Raw genomic sequence first — 24,812 nt, 5'->3', positions numbered from 1 at the left:
ATTGATTTGATTATTAATTTTTAGCATTGTGTGAAACATTAGCACCACCATTTTCATTTCCTAGTTTTTGTGTCAAGTTGCCGAATTGAAATGAATCAACCGATGCTAAAGAAATTCCATGTTCGTCCTGTGTTTCAATCTGTTAATTTGTTCCATTGTCTCCACTTTTGCACTACTTAAATCATCAATTGTGGTGCTACGATCACCACTAAAGACTTGTTTAACATTAACCTCACTGCGATCATCAAGCTCATTGATAATCAAATTGGCAAAAGCCTTAGCCTGATCGGATTCAACAAATAAATTCTGCAAAATTGTGAACTAATTAATTCAATACATATGACCTAAAAAATTATAGAGCGAATTGGTGCATAAAATCTTTGACTTACAGATCAAAAATGAAAATTGTGGAAATGGAAAAGATCGACCTATACATACATGTTGTTTGTGCGTATATATCTAGAGAAAAAAAGACTGCGTCTATAAACTCAGAAGAATCGCCGCTCCACATCTCTGGTGAAGAATCAGCGCCATCACCCTCTGATTGAAACCACGGCCTGACTCGATCCACTTGATCTCGTTCAGCCCCTCTAACTCGAAGCTCTAGATCTGCGAGAAGGGGCCGAGTAAAGTTCATTGAAGAAGATGACCGAAAAATAAGGATTCTCCGTGCGCCTTCCTCTGCGTTTCCTCAAGCTATCGTCGCATTTCTCCCTCCAAATCCCTTATTCCTCAAATCGACATATCTCTGCCCTCACTCCATGCGTCCCTCAAGTAATCGCCACCGCCCTCTCGCCTCCGTCAAACAACCGTTTTCGCCGTTGACGAAGATGCAACTAGCAAACAATCGACGAAGAACTCGAGAGAGAAAGGGTAGAGTGGCGGAGAAGACGAGGATAGGTAGGGTTTGGGTGAATGTTTTATTTTTTAAGAAATGGGCTAAAGGGTTGTTTTGGGATTAATTAAGAAAAATAAGGGCGTTATTAGTTTTATTAATTAGGAGACATTTGGTTTGAGTGATAAGGCATGTTTTATAAAATAATTCATCTTAATTAAGTATTTGGTTTGAATGATTGAGCTTGTGATTAATAACTTGGCCCACATTTAATCATCCAAATGAATAATTATTTATTGTTGTAAATATATCTATAAGATATATCTTATGTGTGTTGACCAAGAAATCTCCCTAAAACCCTAGCTTCCTACTTGTATAAATAGAGGCCTTTAGCCTCCATATTGAATACACTTCATTCGTATTCTCTTCTCTATTCTCTCGCTTCTCTCTAGTTTATAACACGTTATCAGCACGAATCTCTAATCCCGAGTCTCAAAGAATCTCTAATCCTGAGTCTCAAATCAATTGATTTAGATTGGAGGTATGCCCTAGGAAAGATTCGTGTCTTTCCATCGAGGTACGTACTATTTGATATTCTAATAAATTTATGTTCTTTGATTTCTGAAATTGTTGGATTCGATTGATACAATATTCAAATGAATATTGGATTGTTCAACTTTTGAATTCGATATTCAACTTTTGGATTTAATTGTTCACACAATTAATTATGGCTTTAAAAACAATACTGTTTCGTTATATTAGTGATTTTTTTTTTTTTGCAATTGAAATTATTAAATCTCTTGATTCAATTATTTTTTCTTTTGCAATTGATGTTCAAACAGATTAATACGCTAATAATTAAAGTTGCGCTTCAATATGTGAGGCAGTCAAGTGTTAGGTTAAGATTTTCAATCAAATATAACATGCTGCAAATTGAATCACACCGCTTGTGTTCAATATTAGTCAAATATTGTAATCATTCAATTGTTTAATTAATCGAGATGTAATCACAATTCAAGTTTTTTTTTTAATTATCATTCTCTTGCTTCGGTATCAGATAGAGAATCTTGATACCCTTCACGTAACTTGTCAGAAATATTCCGTATGCTCATTTTTTGAATTAGGATGTATTTTGAGCGAATTATATTGTTATATTCAGCCCCAATATTGATATATCACACACATTATTACTGTACTTTTGTATTGGTTAAATATCAAACGGATGTGGATAGCAATGGAGCTTAATTTTTTGATGCAATTAATCATGTGATTGCCATTGATCTTTCTTATATTTGATTTCTCATATTTATTTATATATGAATTATTCAATTGCTTCTTTCTTTATTTGCTAATTCACATGCTCTGGTAATTAGATCAATAAATGCTTTGCTGATGATATCCAATTTCTTTCTTTTATAATTCCCTCCAAAATGACGAATTGATATTTATTAAAATAAATCAAATCAATTTGTTTATTGTGAAGTTTATTGTTATCAATTTTCATGTCAAATTCTGTGATTTTTGTGCTCTTATTTTGAGATTTGACATATTATATATGGTCTATTTTTCTGAAATGATCTTGAAAATTAATTGATGCTATTAAAGTAGCACACATAGTATTCCTAAATAATATTACATTCAAGATCTTAAATTGATGCTATTAAAGTAGCACAAGTAATATTCCTGAAGAATATTACATGCTCTAAGAGCAAGTAAATTAAATATTTGGATAACATATCCTTGAATCTTTATCTATTTGATTCATATTGTTGCTCCCGATGTAGCACAATCAATATTCCATGAAGAATATTACATACTCTTCAAGAGCAATCCATATTACATGCTTTTGAAAATTAGACCTTGAAGGTCAAACGGCCCTAAAGGCCGAATGGTTGTACTCTTTTTCCCTTACTAAGTTTTTTCCTACGAGGTTTTCTTAGTTAAGGTTTTTAACGAGGCAACTAGTGCAATATATGAGTAAATATATATGTCTTGTACTATTTTCCTCTACCGAATTTTTCCCATGGGGTTTTTACGGAGAGGTTTTTAACAAGGCATGAACATCTATACACTAACATCATATGGAATCTTGTGATATTTGTCTTGGTGATAGTGCCAATACACATATTATTCTTCAAAAGAAGAAGTATTTCCTTAAGTTGATAGTAGCTGAGGATAATGTTAACACAATATCAGGTGCATCAAACATCATTGAAGGCTCCGGAAGAGCTTGTATCATTTTGTCAAATGATACTAAACTAGATATTGAAAATGCCCTGTACTCTAGTAAGTTCAAAAGGAACTTACTAAGTTTCAAGAATGTCCGTAATAATGGATACCACATCGAGACAATTGTGTGGAAGGTAAAAATGAATATCTTTGCATAAATTCTTTTATTTCAAGCTATAAGCTGACAAAAGAAAAATTAGCATCACTACCTTCTAGAATGTATTATACATTCATAAAAGCAATTGAGACAAACCATGTCATGAACGTGAAGTTCAATGACACAAAAGCTTTAAGCTTTGGCATGATAGGTTTGGACATCCTGGAGCAACTATAACGCGCTGAATAATCAATAATTCATATGGGCACAACATAAGAATCAAAAGGTTCTTTCTACAAATGAATTCTCATGTGATGCTTGTGCGCAAGGCAAGTTAGTCATTAGACCTTCATATACGAAGGATAATACTGAATCTCCATCTTTCTTAGAAAGACTTAAAGGAGACATTTATGGACATATACATCCACCTTGTGGAACTTTTCGATATTTTATGGTATTAATTGATGCATTTTATAGATGGTCACATGTATGCTTGCTTTCTACTAGAAATGCAACATTTGCTAGACTACTTGCTCAAATAATAAAATTAAGAGCTCAATTTACAGACAATTCAATTAAAAGAATTCGTCTTGATAATACTAGTGAGTTTATATCTCAAGCATTTGAAAACTATTGTATGGCTATTGAAATTGAGATTGAATATTCAGTCGCTCAGGTCCATACTCAAAATGGTTTAGCAGAATCGTGTATTAAACGTCTTAAAATTATTGCTAGACCATTACTTATGAAATCAAAACTCCCAACTATTGTTTGGGGTCATGCCATATTACATGCTGCAACATTAGTTCGACATAAGCCAATCATGAATACTTTCCAATGCAAATTATTTTTTGCTGAGAATGTTTCTCACTTACGAACTTTTGGTTGCGCGGTTTAAGTCCCAATTGCACCCCCCACAATGAACAAAAATGGGTCCTCAATAAAGACTTGGGATATATGTTGGATTTGATTCACCTTCGGTTATAAGGTATATAGAACCTTTAACAGGTGATTTATTTACTGCACGTTTTGCAGATTGTCATTTTGACGAAATGACATTTCCAACATTATGAGGAATAAATCTACATCCAGAAAAGCACAAGGAACTCTCTTGAAATGAGAAAAACTTATCACATTTTGATTATAGAACAAATCAATGTGAACAAGAAATTGAAAAGATCATTCATTTGCAAAATATTGCAAATTAAATTCCTGATGCTTTTGTAGATACAAGAAAAGTGACACAATCTCACATACATGCTGCAAATACTCCAGCTAAAATTGATGTCCTTGAAGGAAAAATAAATTTGGCAGCAAATGAGTCTAAACTTCGTCAAAAACGTGGTCGACCAGTTGGTTCCAAAGATTCTATGCCTAGAAAAAAAAAGGGGCAAGATGGAAACCAAACAATGACGAAAATGACTAATCAACCAAATGAAAGCGATGTAATTCCTGAAGAATTACAAGTATCTGAAAATCATGAGATCTCAATAAATTATATACATCAGATACTAGAGAGAGAAAATATCATTGTTGATGATATATTTGCCTTTCATATAGCTCTTCATGTTTTAAATGAGGATCCTCAACTAAAATCTGTTGCAGAATGCAAACAGAAACTTGATTGGCCAAAGTGAAAAGAATCTATAGAAAGGGAATTAAATTCCTGTGATAACCGGAAAGTATTTGGATATATAACCTTAACTCCGGAATCTAAACTCCATGTTGAATACAGGTGAATCTTTGTTAGAAAGAGAACCGAGAAAAATGAAGTTATGAGATATAGAGCAAAACTCGTAGCACAAGGTTTCTCACAAAAACCAGGAATTGATTATGAGGAAATATACTCTCCCGTAATGAACGCTATTACTTTCAGATTTTGATTAGTCTGCCTATGTCACAAAGGCTTGATATGCGCCTTATGGATGTAGTAACTGCTTATCTATATTGGTCATTAGACAATGACGTATATATAAAAATTCCCGAAGGATTTAAAATGTCTGAAGGATTGCAGTCAAAACCCAAAAGCATGTATTCAATTAAACTGCAAAAATCGTTGTGTGGGTTGAAACAGTCTAGTCGTATGTGGTATAATAGACTGAGCGAGTATCTTTTGAAAGAGGATACAAGAATAAAGATATCTGCCTTTGTGTTTTCATTAAGAAAACAGAAAGTGGATTTGCAATCATAGCAGTTTATGTTGATGATTTAAATTTAATTGGGACTCCTGAAGAGCTCAATAAAACTGCTGAATATTTGAAGAAAGAATTGAGATGAAAGATTTGGAAAAGACAAAGTTTTGTCTTGGTTTGAAAATGGAACGTATCCGTGGAGGAACATTTATCCATCAATCCACATATACAGAAAAAGTGTTAAAACGCTTTTACATGGATAATGCACATTCATCACCAATGGTCGTTAGATCTATTGATACTAAGAAATATCCATTTCGACCAATTGAAGAGGGTGAAACAATACTTGGTCCTGAAGTACCATATCTAAGTGCAATTGGAGCGTTGACTTATCTGTCTAATAATACTAGACCAGATATAGCTTTTTCTGTCAATCTTCTAGCAAGATTTAGCGCTGCACCCACTTTGAGACATTGGAATGGTGTTAAGCACATTCTACATTATCTAAAAGGGTACCATTGACCTTGAATTATATTATCAAGAAAAATTTGATAATACTCTAGTGGGGTACTCGGATACAGGATTTTTATCCGATCCACATGAAGCTAAGTCACAAACTAGATACGTTTCACATGTGGTGGAACTGCTACATCATGGAAATCTGTGAAGCAAACCTTGACTGCAACATCCTCAAATCATTCTGAAATCATTGCAATCCATGAAACAAGTCGAGAATGTGTATGGTTGAGAAATGTGACGAGTCATATCCAAGAGTCGTGCGGGTTAGCTTCATCAAAGGCCAAACCAACTATTTTATATGAAGACAATATTGCTTACATTGCGCAACTCAAGGAAGGATACATCAAAGGCGATCGGACGAAGCATATTTCTCCCAAGCTCTTCTACACACACGACCTTCAAAAGAATGGCGATATCGACGTTCAACAAATTTGCTCAAGTGATAATCTGGCGGACTTATTCACCAAGGCATTACCAACATCGACATTCAGAAAGTTGGTACATGAGATCGGCATACGTCGACTCAAAGATCTTCTATGATCTCAAGTTCAGGGGAAGCAGTTGTACTCTTTTTCCTTCGACTAGGTTTTGTCCCATTGGATTTTCCTAGCAAGGTTTTAATGAGGCAACATTTTTTGTTTTAGGGATTGGTCAATCAAGGGGAAGTGTTGTAAATATATCTATAAGATATATCTTATGTGTATTGACCAAGAAATCTCCCTAAAACCCTAGCTTCCTACTTGTATAAATAGAGGCCTTTAGCCTCCATATTGAATACACTTCATTCGTATTCACTTCTCTATTCTCTCTAGTTTATAACATTTATCACCTGAAGTTGGATGGATTATTTAACCACCAATTCTATCAATCTTATCAATCTGATCCATCAAACCAAACGCCTTTTTAAGGTATTAAATTTTCTAATTTTTGTCGAAGGAAAAAGAACCGGCTCATTTTCATTGGAACGATCCAAAAAGAATACAAGTTGAGAGGAAGGAAGTATACGCATGAGAGCTAGTTTTAAAGTTTTATTTATTTATATATATATATATATATTTTTTAGGGGAAGAGCTAGTATTAAACTTAAGCATGAAATGTGACAAAAGAAAATTTGAACCAATTTGCAAGAAAGATATTAGTAATTAATAGTGTTAGTGGATCCCAACAAACATTTTCTTTTTTATGGATCCAACAAAGATAGAAGTCCCAGTCAATAAAACATATATTCACCCCCACACCCAACAAAAAAGAAAAAAGAAAAAGAAAAAAAGAGATGTTAGATTTTATAGAGTAGAATAAGATAATGAACAACCAACACCAACCCTGCATGGTCAATATACAGTTTACCTGCACAAACTGCAATTAATCATCCCCAAATTTTGTTCATCTCACAAGAAACACTCTCAAGTCAAGCCAATGCTAGACCTCCACACCCTACTCTCTCAATAACACAAATATATCCAAGCTTAAGGTTGGTGCATGTTAGCTCATCCCCTTTCCTTCTCCCACATAACCTATTTTCCTTTCTCCCATTTTCTTTTCTCTTCACTCCATGGAATTGCCGATTTCAGGCCACCGCCGCACATCTTACACCATACAAGCCAACAACTTGTCCTGCGCTCACCATCAACGCTTCATCATCCAGAATGTCAGCCTCGAGGCCAGGCCGGGCGAGATCACCGCCGTCGCCGGACCTAGCGGAGCGGGCAAGACCACTCTCTTGGAGATTCTCGCCGGAGCTATCCCGTCGGGAAAAGTCTCCGGCGAGGTTCTCGTCAACGGAAACCCCATGGATTCGGAGAGGTTCGGGCGGTTATCAGGATACGTGACCCAAGACGACGCCTTGTTCCCGCTCCTCACGGTGGAGGAAACGCTCACCTACAGCGCGCTGCTGCGTCTGCCGGCCGGCAAGCGCGAGGCGCGGCAGAGGGTGAAGCTGCTGATGAAGGATCTCGGACTCGATCACATCTCCGCGTCCAGGGTGGGCCAGGGCTCCATCTCCGGTGGCGAGCGGCGGCGCCTCTCCATCGGCGTCGAGCTGATCCACGATCCCACGGTGCTGCTCATCGACGAGCCGACTTCCGGGTTGGATTCCGCTTCGGCGCTTCACATTGTCTCCCTGCTGAGATCCATGGCGGTTACCCAATGCAAGACCATCATCCTCACCATCCACCAGCCGGGCTTCCGAATCCTCGAGCTCATAGATCGGCTCCTCCTCCTCTCCGGCGGCCGCATCCTCCACAACGGCTCGCTGCAGTCGCTCGAGGAGCGCCTAAGCTTCTCCGGCCACCGCATCCCTTCTCACATCAACGTGCTCGAGTTCGCCATCGAGGTCACCAACAACATCGATCTGCAGGAGATCGGCGATCGCGATCACAGCATCAGCACCGACACCAGGAAGAAGACGAAGAAGAAGAAGAAGAAAAGTAGACGAGGGTCGTCCTCATACGCGAACTCGCGATTGGAGGAGGTGGTTATTCTAGGAGAGAGGTTCAGCAAGAACATATTCCGCACGAGAGAGCTGTTCGCGACGAGAGTGGCGCAGGCCGTGGTGGTGGGGTCCATACTGGGCACGGTGTATATGAAGGTGAGGGACGAGGACGGGGGCAAGGCGGCGCTGCAGACGCGCCTGGGCTTCTTCGCCTTCACCCTGAGCTTCCTACTGTCGTCGACCACGGAGGGGCTGCCGATATTCCTGCAGGAGAGGCGGATATTCATGCGGGAGACGGTGCGCGGCGCCTACAGGGTATCCTCGTACGTGGCGGCGAACACGCTTGTGTTCGTGCCGTTTCTGATGGCGGTGGCCGTCCTGTACAGCGGGCCGGCCTACTGGCTGGTGGGGCTGCGCAGCGACGCGGGCGGGTTCCTCTACTTCGCCCTGGTGGTGTGGCTGGTGGTGCTCATGTCCAACTCCTTCACGGCGTGCTGCAGCGCCCTCGTGCCGGACTTCATCATGGGGACGTCGCTCATCGCGGGGCTGATGGGCTCGTTCTTCCTCTTCTCCGGCTACTTCATCGCGCAGGAGAGCATACCGGATTACTGGATCTTCATGCATTACTTGAGCATGTTCAAGTATCCGTTTGAATGCTTGGTCATAAATGAATATGGAGGGAGGGAGTGTGTGGAGAGAGTGGGGGGTACCGGTCAGTGTGTGTTGTCGGGAGATGAGTATTTGAGGCAGCAAGGGTTGAAGCAGTCGCATAGGTGGAGTAATTTGGGGGTCATGTTGGGGTTTGTGTTGGGATACAGACTTCTCTGTTTCTTTATTTTGTGGTGCAGAAGTTTTAAGACCACGAAATGCTAGCTTAACACTCAATTTAATTTCTTCATTTTTTTTAGTATATACACTGCCGAATCTCTGTAAGAATTGTTCGTCTTATTATAAACTGAAATTTGTTTCCTTGGATTTAGTGGTTTTGCTTACCACCGCTTTCTTTCACATGGGATCTCTGCCGATGAGATTCAGTGTTCCACAATTTTATGTGTGTCACTGTGTCCCATGTTTATATCTATTATTTTAAAAATATTTTTTATAAAAATAAAATTTATTATAATACTATAAACTATATTTAATTTTTATTTTAAAAAATATATACCATCACTTTGAATTTATCAACCTATTATTAGATAATAAAAGTGAAATTAAATGACAAAAAATAATTATATACCCTAGATTGATGGAATAAACCCTAGTTAATAATCACAAAATTAAATTAAAGCATACAAAGTTGAAATTGAAGAAAAAATATATAAGAAAATGAATAAAATTTAAATATGGGACACAATGGCACACATAAAGTGTGGTATACTGAATCTCATTCCGATCTCTACACATGGATCCTCTGTCCCATAATATAGTGTGTACCACTCTTATTATATTATAATTTTTAATTATTTTTTATTCAATTTTAATTTATTATGCTTTAAAATAAAATAAAGATAATTAACAATGGTTCAATCATCCAATTAGGGTTTATAATTATTTTTTATATTTATTTGAATTAATAATAGATTATTTGGATTAATTAATTCAAAGTTAGGATATATAATTTGTTTAATTCCAATTTTTAGTGATACATATTAATTAAAGTTCATAATATAATAATAATTTTTATTTTTTATAAAAAACAATACAAAATAAAGAAATTAAGAGTGGTACACGGTGGTATACACTACTTTCTGGGACAGAGGATCCCATCTGGGATCTCTGTGCTAGATTGTAGCATGTATCACTCTTAATTTCTTTATTTATAATTATTTTTTATAAAAATAAAAATTATTATTATATTATGAACTTTAATTAATATGTATCACTAAAAATTGGAATTTAAAAAATTATATATCCTAACTTTGATCTATTATTAATTCAAATAAATATAAAAAAATAATTATAAACCCTAATTGGATGAGTGAACCCTTGTTAATTATTTTTATATTATATTAAATCATAATAAATTAAAATTGAATAATAAATAATTAAAAATTATAAAAAAAAATTAAGAGTGGTACACACTACATTTGGGACAGAGGATCTCATTTGCTTTTACTTTGGTCCCTCTACTTTCATGAAAAAGAAGAGAATATATATTTTTTTCATCATTTTTGCATATTTATTATGATATAATTTTTTTTGGGCAATGTGAAATATTTTCTTCAGTCGCTCTTTTTCACTCATTTTTCTCTTTAATGTCGGATAATATTATCTTTAGGTAGTGGTGTGAAAATATTTTCCAACATTTTAATAAGGGTGAATATGGTAACTTTAATAATTTTTCATCTCTAGTAAACATATGTTAAAGAAAGAAAAAATAATATTTTCTCATCTTTTTTTATCGGGTTAATGACCGCAAAATACACAAATTTTGCATTTTGCACATGACTTTTCAATTTAGCCTCTAATATATAAACTTTGATTTAATTGAAATGTGCACACGATGAGAACATTGATTATGATTTAATGTTGACCGGCAATGACGTGGACTGTTATTAAAATTATGTGGAAGTACGCGTGACATTTTTAACACAATGACAATACCCATGTAAAAAATGACGTCGTTTTAATTTTACTGCTTATTCCTAATTACCCTTATTTCATTCTCCAATTTTCAAATCGGCGTCGACATAAGCGATGGGGGTAGACTTTGGGGATCTAGCTAGAGTTTTGGGGAAAAAGGAGAGACGGCGGCGCCACTTGAGATCCGGCGCTACGACTAGCCTGTATATGTGTGTTTTGTTCTCACGGAGAGAGAGAGAGAGAGTGTCGAGAGGGATCAGTGGCGGCGATTCATCGCTGGAACTTTGGCGTGGTGGCGACCGGGCCCTTGCTGGTTTGTCTCAACATAATCCCGTACATATTACATTAGGCTATGTTGGAGAATAAAAAACTACACCTTCAACATAATCTCGTAATAATCGCAAAATCCGAACAACTAATAATTATTGCTCCATTCATCTTATTAAAAGTGATTTGTATTCCATTTTGGATCGTCTCGCTATAAGTGGCCTGCTCCATACATGACAAAATTAACTTTTAAAAAAATGTACTCTGTCCGTTCACGAAAGAACTTCCTACCTATTTTTGGACTATACTCCACCACTTATAAATATCTCATTACTCTTACTTTTCACCTTTTTACTACTCCCAATGCTAATAAAACACTTTTTCATCATTTTCATTACACTCAACAATATTTTCTCCATTTTTTCTTAAACTTCGTGCAACTCCCTCCTATGAAGTTCTTTCGTGGACGGATGGAGTATGTCTTATCACCTTTAACCAATTTACTTATTCTCCTTAATTTACATGCTCAAAAATTTTGTACCACTTATAGTGGTACAAAAGAAGTACTATAATTTATATATTTAAATACCTATTAAATTTGTAGCTGATTGGTCCACTTTTTAATTTTCATAGCTAGCATTTGCATCCCGTGCAATGCACAGGGAAATATTTTTATTATATTTATATAAAATTAATACTAATTCAGTTATTATACTTATAAATATAATAAAAAATTAATTTTAATTGAATATATTTGAATTAAATATTGAAAAAATTAAAAAGAAGGGTTAAGTACCAAATACCCCCCCAACGTTGGGGCCCCTATCGCGTATAGGACCCTATAGTCAGGGTAGGCGCTGTTTACTACCTCAACGTGGCTAAACCTAAGCAAATCCCCCCCTCAAATACCAAATACCCCCCTGCATTAAGTCACCGTTGGGGGGGGGGGTATTTGGTACTTAATACCTGACTATAGGGTCCTATACGCGATAGGGGCCCCAACGTTGGGGGGGATTTGCTTAGGTTTAGCCACGTTGAGGTAGTAAACAGCGCCTACCCCTGACTATAGGGTCCTATACGCGATAGGGGCCCCAACGTTGGGGGGGTATTTGGTACTTAACCCTATAAAGAATTCACAATTATAAAATTTGATATTATGAAAAACAAAACAAAAAAATAAGTTTAAAAAATTAAAAATAAAATACTAATTGGTAAAGCACGAAACCAACACCTAATTAAACTATAAAGCAATAAACAAGACAATATTTATGTGGTTCGGTCATTAAGACCTACATCCACGGGTGTTTTCGAGTTCTTCCACTATACTTCGAGATAATTACATTTTACAAGTGTTGCTTAGAAATAAATCATGATCCTCCAATGCTAATGCTAAACCTTGTATTTATAGATGTGAGAGTGAGCCCTAAAGGCCTTAGGCCCATGAACTCTAATAATTGGATTTAGGCCCTTTAATGCCTTAATACACTTAACTTTAGTCTTGGTTTGACCCATCTGCGCTGGTTTGACTGCGGCGGGAGCTTCGCTATCTTATGACTGTGCCGAGACTTCAAGTTCTTTATCCTGCGCAGGTACTTCGAGCTCTTTAGGCTGCGTAGGCACTTTGACTTCTTCGACTGGTTCGGGTAATGAAAATAGAACTCCCTCGTTGCTCGTGCTGAGTAGTCCCCTTGAGCTGCGCAGGCAAATCGTCCCTTTATTATCCGAGGTCTTCAATTAAACATGTGCTGGTTGGCTTCGTTCAATAATAATAATAATAACAATAATAGTAATCAAGTAAGATGTTCTTGTATTGCTAAGCACAACGCTGATGAGTATTCTAGTCCTCATCACTAATTAAAAAGAATTAAAAATATATTTATTCAAAAAAGATGAGAGATGAGAGAGAAATTTATAAAACTTTAATATTTAAATAAATTTAATTTTTGCATTTTAAATCAAATATTTTCATAAACTATATCATATTAAAGCTCTTACCGTGATCTTTAATTTGATATGCATATTAAATATTTTATAATTAGTTGAATTTCTCAATTTTGGAAAGAAATGTAACAACAAATGAGAAGTTAAAGAAAATAAAAATAAGAAGAAAAATATATAGTTTAAACATAAACCTTCAATTTTATTATAACTACAAAATTGCCACTCAATTTTAAAATTAATTTTAAATAGTATAGATATAGATTTTAATTCGGATATAAAAAAATCGGCCAAATTCTAATACGGGTAGTCGGGTACCCACGTTTGGAGTTTGAGTTAGTCCACCAGCCGCTTGTTCATCATTCAATCCTGTAGGGTCATACTATTTCCAAGACGACTTTGTACAATGCACCTACGAGTTGCCCACTATGGTGCTACCCATAGTGGATGCCACATGTGTGTCACCTCATCTACTACCTCCTTTTTCAACTACCCCATATTTTCTCCACTATAGCACTACCTCACTTTTAACTATTCATAGACCACACTATCATTATTATTTTACCACTATATATATATTTGTGTATTTAATTTTGTATTATATTTTGTTTTAATAAAATTAATATAATTATACGAATAAATTATTTTATTTAAATGATAACATAAAATTTTAAAATTTATATAATTATGCTAACAAAAATTAAAATTCAAACGCGCATTTTATTGAAAATTAATTTCTTACAACACACAACTAAAATTAAAAACACAAATTTAAATACACACAACATCTTAATTTAAATACCAAATGACAAACTAAAAAAAATTAATTATGACACTAATCATCGCCGAATCGCGCCCACACGTGCTCAACCAGATCGGATCGAAATTGGTGATGTATTGTTTTGTTACGTACTCTAGCACCCCTTCTGAGGTACTCGTTGAATCCTCCTACCGAACCACGATTTATTTTCCCTGCAATATTGTTGCTCGACGTGCTTGGTTCGTCTTCAACCCATTGACTTGCCATTTCCCCTTCATCTTCAATTATCATATTATGTAAAATAATGCAAGCATACATAATATCAGTTATGTTTTCTTTATACCAAAGGCGACTCGGACCTCTAATCATTGCCCAACGAGCTTGGAGAACCCCAAATGCACGTTCCACATCCTTCCTCGCAGCTTCTTGCATTTCCTTGAACTTCCTTCTTTTTGGATCTTGAGGATGTTGGAAGCTCTTGACAAAAGTTGCCCACTCAGGATATATACCGTCTGTTAGGTAGTATCCATGGGCATATTGCGTGCCATTTACTGTGAATGGGATGGAAGGCGCTTGCCCTTGTAGAACATCGTTGAATAGTGGAGACTGATAAAGCACGTTTATATCATTGTTGGACCCTGCAACTCCAAAAAAAGCATGCCAGATCCACAAATCTTGAGATGCAACCGCCTCAAGCATAATTGTTGGGACTCTATGATCGCCACGGGTGAATTGGCCTTTCCACGCTACTGGGCAATTTTTCCATGTCCAGTGCATACAATCAAGACTCCCAAGCATTCCAGGAAAGCCATGCCTCTACTCGTGCATCTCCATCAAGCGCCGGCGGGACGATTTGCATTGTAGGCTTCTTTGATGCGTTTCCACATTTGCTCCATCTTTTGGTTGTTTCCAACCACCGAATCGATGCTAATATCGATCCAACATTGCGCAAGAACCTCACTTTCCGCATCCGAATAAAATGCCCGTGTCTTGTTCATATTTTGTTCGTCGTCGTCAGATTGTGGCTCAACAGAGAGATTTATATTCTCCAAACCTTGAACTGCCTTTCCTGATGATGGTGTCCCACCGTCAGTACCACTCCCATCTATGCTGCTCCTCCTAGATGAGTCTGCAAACATAAACCCCTGCGAAGGATATCCTTGCGGGGGAAATCCGGGTGAGGGATACCAACTCGGGGTATATCCGTATGGCTGAAACCCCTGAGGCGGATGCCCTTGGGATGAAAATTGAAATGGAGGGCCGGATTGACTCATGGGATTGTTAGGATATATTTGAGGATTAGGCATATTTGGCCATGAGAAATTTGTAAAATTGGAACGAACGTTTGAATTTTGAGAAGGATTGTCAGAATTTTGAGAAGGGAAACTTGAATTTTGCGAAGCAGAATTTGATCCATAGGGATCAAACCAATTTGGAAATCCACTCACGATCTTGAAATTTTTTGAGAAGCAAGAAAATAGAGAGTTGTGTAGGAAAGATATGAAAATATGGTGTTATATATAGGAAAAAATATGGCTGTTACAAATTTAGCCGTTATTTATTTCAACGTTATAATCTAAAAATTTGACTGTTGTTTATTTGCCCGTTGCTTTTTGTAGCTTTATGTATTAGTTTTTTCAAAAAAATTATTAAAAAGAGAGCACCCCTTCAAAAGTTATAATATTATAATTTTTTTTAGCATCTAATATTTATTTAATATAAAAGAACTAAGAAAAAGACAACAAAATTAAAAGAATACATGATGCACAATTGGAATTTGGAAACACGAATTAAAAAAAAGAAAAGGAAACGAAAGTTGGTGTTGGGCCCAGCTGCATTTCAGCCGCATGTGTTGACCAGCCGCACAGTGGGCGCGTGCATTGAACGCGCTCCAACTGTGCGCACTGAGGTTGAGCGTGTCTCCACTCGCGCGTCGCCCAATGCCTTGTGGTCCCCACCGCGTCAGCCAAGCACCGGCTTCTTCTGCAGGTACCCATTTCTTCATTGGTACCCCAATTTTTGGCTCCACTTAGGGGTGAGCATTCGGTTATTCAGTCACCGAACCGAACCGAATAAAAAAAACCAAATTAAAACCGAATTATATAATTAATATCCAAATTCGAACCGAACGTGCTTAAAACCGAACGAAATCGAACCGAAATATTTCGGTTCGATTTCGGTTAAAACCAAATAACCGAAATACATACACAATATATTTTTTAAAGTTTAAATAACTAAATAACATTCAATGTACATGTTTCGAAATCCGTAAAAAATAATAATCCAAAATTTTAAAATATCTTTACCAAAGATTAAGAGTAATTATTGACTATTTTATAGAATAGCACTAATAATAATCATTTTAATTTTTAAAGAATATATATATATATATATATATATATATATTATTAAATTATTAAATTAATTATTTCGGTTCGGTTTTCGGTTAACCAAATATTTTTTCTTAAAAACTATAACCGAACCGAAAAATCGAAAGTTTCAAAATTCAAAACCAAAACCGAACCGAAAACCAAATTAACCGAACCGAATTAGTATTTCGATTAGGTTCGGTTTGGATTTTCGGATTTAACCGGATTTTACTCACTCCTAGCTCCACTATGGTAGAACCGGGTAGCATGATTGCCACATGGACAAGGAACTAGGGTTGTAATCGAATCGAATCGAAGCGAATATCAACGTATTCGAATCGTATTCGTGAAATGATACTAATATTCGATTCGTGATTCGATTCGATTTCGAATATTAAATTCGATTCGGTATTCGATTCGTTGATATTTTCAAATTATTCGATTCGATTCGAGTATTCGATTCGTCTTTTAAAAGTACCTTAATTTTCTTTTCCGAATACTCGATTCGAATATTCGATTCGAGTATTCGACTTGTATTCTATATTATTCGATTCGAAAATATTCGATTCGAAATTCTGAAGAAAAAAAATATTAAATAATATAGGCGACACAGCGACGCAGGCGACGCGGTGCAGTTTGAGGACAGCAGCAGATGCAGGCGACGCGGCGTTGGTCGAGAAGAGAAGAGGCCGCGCCGACGAGCGACGCGGTGCAGATTCAGAACAGCAGCAGATGCAGACGACGAGGCGTTGGTCGAGAAGAGAAGAGGCCGCGCCGACGAGCGACGCGGTGCAGATTCAGGACATCAGCAGATGCAGGCGATGCGGTGTTGGTCGAAAAGAGAAGAGGAAATGCGAATTGCGTGGGGAAGAAGAGGCTTGGAGGTTGGAGCTGTGCGGCGCTGCTGTGGAAAGAAGGTAGCGTTGACTTGAGGAATGAGGAATTGAGGATGAGGAGGCGCTGATTTAGTTTAGGGAATTAGGGTTTAGGTTACTTTTTAGAATATATATTATAATATATATATTTATGATATATTATTAAAAAATTGCTACTCGGTAATATGATCAACCTTTTAAAGATGATATGCATTGAATCATCAACAAATATCATTATTTTTAATTCCTACCTTTTAAAGTGAAATTATCGAATATATATTATAATATATATATATATATATATAATATATCGAATCGAATATCTACGAATATCGAATCGAATATCAAAATTTCATATAAGTATTTGAATAATAATCGAATCGAATCGAATATTTGTTATCGAATACGAATCGAATAATTTCGAATACGAATCAGGCAATTTTGAATCGAATCTCGAATCGAGCAAAAATATTCGATTCATTTACAACCCTACAAGGAACCTCCCCATAGTGGAGGCCTGAGCCATCAACCCCAATCCCTTCTAAAAATGGTGCTACTTTCTTTCCCCACGTACGCAACCGCAGTAACCGGGGCGGCCGTCAACTCCCATTACACTCAGTACGACGACGTTTCTCTCCCGTAGCCGGTAATTCCCGGTTCCTCCATCACCGGTTATCCCGGTATCTCGTACATCCTGATCCCCAATCTCTTATTTAGATTCTAACACTCATTATTTTATTTATATTCTTTTATGTCGTATTACAGTTCCCGATATATCTCCAATCATTCATCTCGCTTAACCTCTGTTCGTTCCGTTCGATCGTTATCTCTACTTCATCTTCTGTAAGTAATCATTTCCCAAGTTATTGGTTAATTATCTTTGTCGTGGTGATTGTTGATCCGGTGGATTGATATTTGATGGTTTGACTTGATATTCCTCAGTTGCGGAATATTGTCCCGTTTGATCGGATTCGTTCTTCAGTTATGGATCTCCGATTGTTCATCTTAGTTTGTAAGATTTTCTGTTTGGAATCTCGTATCGTGAGCAGTATCGGCGTAGGTTAGAGCTGATTTATAACTTGTATAATTATGTTATTTACTTGATTGTAGTATTTTTTTTCGCCCCTAGATGTGATAACGTGTTTGCTTGTGATTCAATTGAGTGGCTGTAGGATATGTTGAGATTAGTTTTGAGGGAAAATAGTAGTGGAAATACTTGTTGGTTGCGCTACTTCCTGATTTAGGGAAGGCGCAGATGCGCTTAATTGATAGATATTCTTTGATTCAACTAGCTAACATCAAACAAAAATATATAAGCATCGCACATAGACGTGCTGAGAAAAAAACAATCGTATGCTTGAATAACTCTGCTAACTTGTTCAGTATCTTGCAAGATATGATCAGCTAGGATGTAGCAATCCAAGTGAATGATAAGGGCATGATATATGTGGAAAATGGTTCTGTATGCTTGAACTAAAAACTATACTGTTCGTTGTCGGATTCACGCAAACGGACAATTTCAATTGACCACAATGCTGTTGAATAGTTAATGTACTCCATGTTGAGGCATTTATTTTCGGACTGATATATATTTGTTCCATATTTCATTCTGTGAATAGGAGCTATTGGGTTGCCACTCTTGTAAATGGCTGATAATGAAGAAGCGAAGGAAACTGGTCCAAGAGGAAATGAGTGGGAAGTTGTATCACTCACTGCTTCAGCATATGCTGCTGCTCCTGGTCCGAAACCGGTCGACTCAAGCCAAGATAGTGTAACGAAGTTAGATAAAAATCACGAGGGTGAAACTTCAAATGCCATGTTTATGTCTAGCCACTTTGTTTTTCCTCCGAGCCAGCACGAGAATTTGCCAATTGAACCGGAATTCAATGAGTCGGACAGTGAAAAGGGTAGAGAAGATGATGTATCTCAGCTGGGTAAAGATGAAGGAGTTAAATCAGATGCAAAGGATGAAGACAATGCAACTATTGAAGGACTCATGACTGAAGAGTTTCCTGGAATTCAGGTACTTAATGAAAAAGGTAACACACTATCTCTCAGTGGAGCAGATCTCAGAAAAGATGTTGGTTTTGACAGAGCGCGGAGTATTTACACCCCTGCAGAGTTTAGTTTGTTTAGTAGTGAAACAACCATGGGCATATCCAATAATAGTGGGGACGGTGCAGGAACTGATGATTCAATTGAACCTCTTGATGGTTATGTGGATCCCAACTTGCTAAATTTCCAGAAGCCCATTGAGGGGGACAAATATGATGATGCGGACCTCCCCTGTGAAGCTTGGTGGAAAAGACGGGCCTTTTCTGTATATGCGCATGCAAAAGAAGCAAATACGGTCTGGTCAATTTTTCTTGCAGCAGCTGTTATGGGACTAGTAATTATTGGTCACCAGTGGCAGCACGAGAGGTGGCAGGTTTTGCGCCTAAGGTGGCAGTTTGGTATTAATGATGAGGTATTCCCTCTTAACTATATACACTCACTTAGTGACTATTCAATGTTTATCTGTTGGAATTAGGCAGTAATTTAGTATCCTTATTGTAATTTCCAGAAGACTGCACCATTGTTGTATGTTAGGCGGCTTATACTCTTGAGCTGGACTGATGATTTCTGGTTTAATGGATGATTGACGTCCTATTCCTAAGTTTCTTAGTAGAATTTTAATCTAGAAGGTCCCAGATGAAAACTCATTGCAAGTTTCACATCTTGGAAGTGTACGAACTCAAATATGGATGAGAAATCTCGTACATCCATATTGATGAGAATTAATGTCTTGTTAAGGAGGTAAATATAGGGTTTGTACGGGGGCTAGTTTGAGCTAGGTTTGAGCACACCTGAGACCCCTTTCAAGGGGGTCCTGGAAAATATATCTGAGACCAGGCCCATCAAGGTGAAGATGATTGGAGGCCCTTACTACCCTTTGAAACCCTCTAATTCAATCAGTCGAACCAGTCTGCCCTAAAGTCCAGATCTGACATTGCACTTCCTTGTAGAAAGTCTGAACTGAAGTCCTCGAAACAATCTACACATGCATACAACACTACACGAGTCAGGTGTCCTAAGTACCTAACCCACTCTGAACCTAGGTGGGTCCAAAAATAACCCGACTAGAGCGAGCCTAAGACAAGATTAACAAGCCCGAACCCTCTCAGAGCAGCGCAAGTTTGCAGTGGGCCTGGGTTTTATCAGTACCAATTAGGCAATTACCATCCCTTGGTAAAGATGGGAGCTGGGCACTTGATTCTATTAGATTCCAGAAGTTCATTTTTGCTTATCTATAGATGAATTTGAAATGATTTTAGAGCATCATGGATAAATTGATGTTTTGTCTGTCGTACAATCTTTAGAAGGAATAAATAGATATGCCAAAAGAAATCAACAACTCAAACTTCTAAAAACCTTAAGGATGATTCTTGCAGAAGAACTTATAGCCTGATGAATAAAGGAGGTAAATAGAAGCAAGTGTATCTATATTGAGGCCGTTCTATCTCTTGTCATTGTTTTATCAAAAGTATGAACAGGTACCAGACGAAAGATGGCGGCAGAATGTTGCTAGTTTAATTGAAATTGAGGCCTTGCTCTCGAAGAGATTTGTCGTTATATTTCAGATTTACATTTCCTAGTGCTCCTTAGGACATGGAAAATTATGCTTTTGAAAAAGTGTAATTTATAGATTATGGATTAATTGATGAATCGTAGAAATTGGTTGTGTTTGGAGAAGTGAAAAGTTAAACATACAAGTTGGATTATTTTGGTAAAAATGGTAACTTAGATAAATTATTTTCTGAGATTGCTAATCTATCCTTAATATAGAGTTTGAGCAGCGACTTATAATTTTATTCTTGCACCAGACTGTGGGTTAACACATGTCCAATCCTTTGTGTATATTATTTGTTGACCAACTTGTCTCTCGTGATTGGTTAACCCTGATGAACTTCAGTAGCGGATTGAGCTATCATGTGCTATCAATTGCTTAGATCTTGTAATTTCACAAATTTGAACCTTTTTGTGGGCTTTGTAGCTAATTCTCTAACCTTTCTGTATTAGCAGTTATGCTACTGAATTTGTCTGTTAAAATATACTCCCTCCGTCCACCATAAATATAGCACTTTTGCCATTTTTGGCTTCCGCCAAAAGTATAGAGCACTTTCCTTTATAGGACATGGCCCCACCATCTACCCTTATACTTTACAAATACTCCTATTTACAAAAAAACCAACCGTGACCCACACTTAATTCAACCTCAACCAATTATTTTACATATGATCTATTAAAAATACATCCACTAACTTTTTTATTAAACCCGTGACCAGCCAAAGTGCTATACTTTTGGTGGATGGAGGGAGTAATATTTTTACCCATGACATTAGCTAGTTATTAGTTGTTTGTGTAATTGACTTGATTTTGTATGTGCTTCATGTGCAGAGGATGAGCCGGTTGCTTGCTCCCATATTCCGCCTTAAAGATGTGGTAGTTGGTGGGCACCGGCGGGGCTCACTTGTTAGAGGGAGCACCTCATCAGAACGCTAAGATGATGACGAAATGTTTTATTCAGGGGAAAGAGGTTTTAATGCATGTCATGCAAGTTGTATCAAATTTGACTGTATATCTCTCGACAAAGCTTGTTAATATTTTCAATTTCATGATGGAGTTTTATTGATATTTGAAACAGTGGTGATAAAAGTAACTTGAAAATCGCGCATAGGTGTTCTTGTACGCATTAATTTATTTACATGGTTGTAGTCCTCTGCTTCTGCTGGGCTTCATATGGAAGAACCTACGTGTACCATATGTGATAAAGTCCTTGAATATGTTATACTACTTTAGTCAGTGAAGTCAGGATGCTTGTTTGCATCGAATGAGGTTGAGGTGCGTAGTTATGGATCTGATGTCTTGTTATGGTTGGTTGCTTTGAGTTTTTTGGCGTGGGAATTATGTCTCTCGAATTCATAACTCGTGTATGTTGTGTTGTGTATACTGAACTTGTCTTGTTCTATTTTTAAAACGATTCTACAATGTTCTGAAGTGAGATTATGATGTATATGTGGGAGAATAAAAATGTATTTCTCTTGTATTTTGACATCAAATGATAATATGATAGTATATGTGATTTCGGTAGTCAATTATAAGTTCCGCTATTATCGTTTCGTTGCGTTTCGTAGAAGATGTTTTTAAGTGTCGAAAATATTCAATAATTTCTTATAGCATGTTGGATCGTAATAAGGATCTTTGTACTAGTATGTTATGAACCTCTATACTATTCCATTACATGAATGGAAACACTGATCTAGCCAATAAGTTGTACCAAGTTTTCCATTTTTTGATCAACCAGAACAAGCCTAGAGCCTACAGGGTGGGGTGTTGAACGAAGTTGAATGGAATGAAGCAATTCTGAGTAGCGTACAGTTGAGCAATACACGCGATACTAGTGTAGTAGTGTGTAGCCACGAGAAATCGATATAATAATTCGATATGGATTTGGACTGTATTCTTTTATAGATTTTCAATTGATGAATTTTTTTGGAAAATTATTAATCATCGGTGTTGGGTATCTTCGCCTAGCTGGAGGTTCACCTCTTGTTTCCCGAACGTCCTGCCGCCTCCACAAGTGCTCAAGCACCATGGCCACCTTCTCCTTCTTCATCCTGCTGATTCACCTTCTTCTTCTTCTTCTAGTACCTGTACCACAAGAAGAAAAACAACAAGTAAAGAAGTTCAAGAAAAAGAGGAAAGGAAGAAAAAGAAACTGAGAAAATATCAGAGGTGGGAAAAGGTGTCCTCGGGACACGATTTGGCTCAGATTTTCCCACGGCGGCGCAACACTTCCGGCAGCTACAAAGACCAGGGCAAAAAGGGGGTGGGAGAAAATAGATCGAAGCTCAGATCTGACGAACACAGCCACCAAAAGTCAGGAATCTGGTGGTCAGGATTTCGGCGGCTCATAGATCCTCATCTTTATCACCAAACAGGAAACCTAAGGTTAGGAATCCGGTGATAATGCTTACAATTGGAGGAAGCTCTCACCCTACGGTCACAATTCCGGAAACCAGGAAAGGAGACCAGAACAACAGAAGGAATAGCAAAGCCTTCAAGGTAGAGATCGTGTTTTCAGAACTTTCCCTAGTCGATAGCTTTATATCCAAGATAGGGAAGGGTTGGGAAGGTGTAAAGGGCTTTGGGAAGGAGGGAGAAGCCATTAATGGATGAGGGGAGGGCTCAAGGTTGAAGGAGATCAAAGGTCGGGAAGGTTTAGGGTTTGGAGAAAGAGAAGGGTTGAGGGAGGCAGAGGAAGAGAGAGGAGATTAGGGTTAGACTGAGGCGGATGGGGAGTATTTGAGGGAAGGGGTTTGGGCTTGGGTAAGGGTTTGGTGTGGTCTGGGCCCTAAAGTTGGGCCAGACCCGAAATAAAGATTATTGGGCAAACATCCCACAATTGGTTAATCAATTAAATACTCCATCGGTCCAGCTTTTAGTATCTAATTTTTCTTTTTTGGTTGTTCCAAAATTTAGTATTCATTCTATTTTTGGTAAAAGTAGGTGGACCCTTACTCCACTTTAATTAATTATTTTAACACTCACATAAAAGTTGGAACCCTTGTTCCACTCACAACACACTCAACCACTTTATTAAAATATATGTCGCTCTCAAATAGATACTAAAAGCTAAGACAAATGGAGTAAAATCTTGCTGATTTTTAACGAAGCTTGAACTTCGGACGAAGCTTCAAATACGGCACGAGAGTAAAGTTAAAAAAGAAAACATGATCAATTGTTCTAATTGAGTATTTGTTTGATGGTTATGCATAACATATGTCGATGTGTTTCGAAAGTATGTATGGACTTGGACTTGCACAACAACTGCACAGCTTATAAAGAACACTATCTCTTATCTTTTTCTACAAAAACACCCTTGAGATTTGTAATATTTCAAAACCAAAAGTAATATGATCAAAACCAAAAGTAATATGATCAAAAGTAATACTCCCTCCGTCCCACGAATCTTGAGTCATTTCCTTAATTCTATTTTCTTAATTCTCGTGCCGAAAAGAATTGACTCAAGATTCGCGGAACGGAGGAAATACTATTTATTATTATTTATTATTAGAAGAAGTTATATTTCGATTAAGTAATACTATTTGATATGATCAAAAGTAATATTTGTTATTACAAGAAGTCATATTTCTATCAAGTAATTTATATGATTTAACCAAAAGTAATACTCCCTCCGTCCACGAAATGAGTACCCATATTTTCTTTTTCGTCCGTCCACGAAATGAGTACCCATTTCCCTTTTTGGCAAGTGTACCCCACACATCTCTTTAATTAATACACTAAAAAAGTGGGACCCTTAAACTATTCACACTACACTCCATACATTTCTTAAAACCCGTGCCGTCCACAAATGAGTACTCATTTCGTGGACGGAGGGAGTATATGATATGAACAAAAATAATACTTCATCCGTCCGATAAGAATGTATCACTTGGGGAGGACACGTGCTTTAAGAAATATTTGATAAATAATGTATTGGGTGGAGAAAGGGTCCCTCCATGTAGAAATGAGTCGTCGTGGTTGTGGTTGAATTGAGTGTGATGTCATGTAGAGATGAGTGGTTGTAGTTAAAAAGATAAAGTGATATCATGACTCAAAATAGAGGTGATACATTCTTATGGGACCAACGAAAATAGAAAAAGTAATACATTCTTATGAGACGAAGAGAGTATTTGTTATTAGAATAAGTCATATTTCTATTAAGTAATATTTG

The 24,812-nt window shown here is 37.1% G+C and overlaps 4 protein-coding genes across 15 annotated transcripts; 2 read left to right on the top strand and 2 right to left on the bottom strand.

Moving 5' to 3' along the window:
* Positions 1-6,899: 6,899 nt before the first annotated feature.
* Positions 6,900-9,218, top strand: LOC130986907 (ABC transporter G family member 10-like). Its single transcript, XM_057910450.1, has one exon. The coding sequence runs from the start codon at positions 7,365-7,367 to the stop codon at positions 9,114-9,116; it is 1,752 nt and encodes a 583-aa protein (XP_057766433.1). The 5' UTR covers positions 6,900-7,364; the 3' UTR covers positions 9,117-9,218.
* A 4,648-nt stretch (positions 9,219-13,866) lies between these two features.
* On the bottom strand, positions 13,867-14,490 carry LOC131025825 (uncharacterized). The gene has a single exon (XM_057955612.1). The coding sequence runs from the start codon at positions 14,488-14,490 to the stop codon at positions 13,867-13,869; it is 624 nt and encodes a 207-aa protein (XP_057811595.1).
* A 134-nt stretch (positions 14,491-14,624) lies between these two features.
* Positions 14,625-15,098, bottom strand: LOC131025824 (metacaspase-1-like). The gene has a single exon (XM_057955611.1). It carries the CDS (start codon positions 15,096-15,098, stop codon positions 14,625-14,627), a length of 474 nt encoding a protein of 157 aa, XP_057811594.1.
* A 2,443-nt stretch (positions 15,099-17,541) lies between these two features.
* Positions 17,542-21,746, top strand: LOC130986917 (ATG8-interacting protein 1-like). Of its 12 annotated transcripts, none has more exons than XM_057910479.1 (6): positions 17,565-17,715; positions 17,801-17,878; positions 17,978-18,047; positions 18,655-19,074; positions 19,219-19,502; positions 21,473-21,746. In XM_057910479.1, the coding sequence occupies exons 4-6, from the start codon at positions 18,681-18,683 to the stop codon at positions 21,575-21,577; spliced, it is 783 nt and encodes a 260-aa protein (XP_057766462.1). In that variant the 5' UTR covers positions 17,565-17,715; positions 17,801-17,878; positions 17,978-18,047; positions 18,655-18,680; the 3' UTR covers positions 21,578-21,746. The 12 variants fall into 12 exon arrangements, with proteins under 12 accessions (XP_057766460.1, XP_057766456.1, XP_057766458.1 ...); XM_057910480.1 differs by having other exon boundaries at positions 17,978-18,095; XM_057910477.1 differs by lacking the exon at positions 17,978-18,047 and having other exon boundaries at positions 17,542-17,681.
* The last annotated feature ends 3,066 nt before the right edge of the window (positions 21,747-24,812 follow it).

This window comes from Salvia miltiorrhiza, chromosome 5 (assembly GCF_028751815.1).
Source record: "Salvia miltiorrhiza cultivar Shanhuang (shh) chromosome 5, IMPLAD_Smil_shh, whole genome shotgun sequence".
In the NCBI taxonomy this organism is placed as follows: Eukaryota; Viridiplantae; Streptophyta; class Magnoliopsida; order Lamiales; family Lamiaceae; genus Salvia; species Salvia miltiorrhiza.
This window is presented reverse-complemented; position numbering and strand designations above follow the sequence as displayed.

What these genes read in the sequence shown, in the direction of transcription:
- LOC130986917 (XM_057910468.1), top strand. Translation starts at nt 18,681, where the DNA reads ATGGCTGATAATGAAGAAGCGAAGGAAACTGGTCCAAGAGGAAATGAG. An exon ending in AGTTTGGTATTAATGATGAG is followed by an intron (nt 19,503 to 21,472) that starts GTATTCCCTCTT and finishes CTTCATGTGCAG; the next exon opens with AGGATGAGCCGGTTGCTTGC.
- LOC131025824 (XM_057955611.1), bottom strand. Translation starts at nt 15,098, where the DNA reads ATGCCTAATCCTCAAATATATCCTAACAATCCCATGAGTCAATCCGGC.
- LOC130986907 (XM_057910450.1), top strand. Translation starts at nt 7,365, where the DNA reads ATGGAATTGCCGATTTCAGGCCACCGCCGCACATCTTACACCATACAA.
- LOC131025825 (XM_057955612.1), bottom strand. Translation starts at nt 14,490, where the DNA reads ATGCTTGAGGCGGTTGCATCTCAAGATTTGTGGATCTGGCATGCTTTT.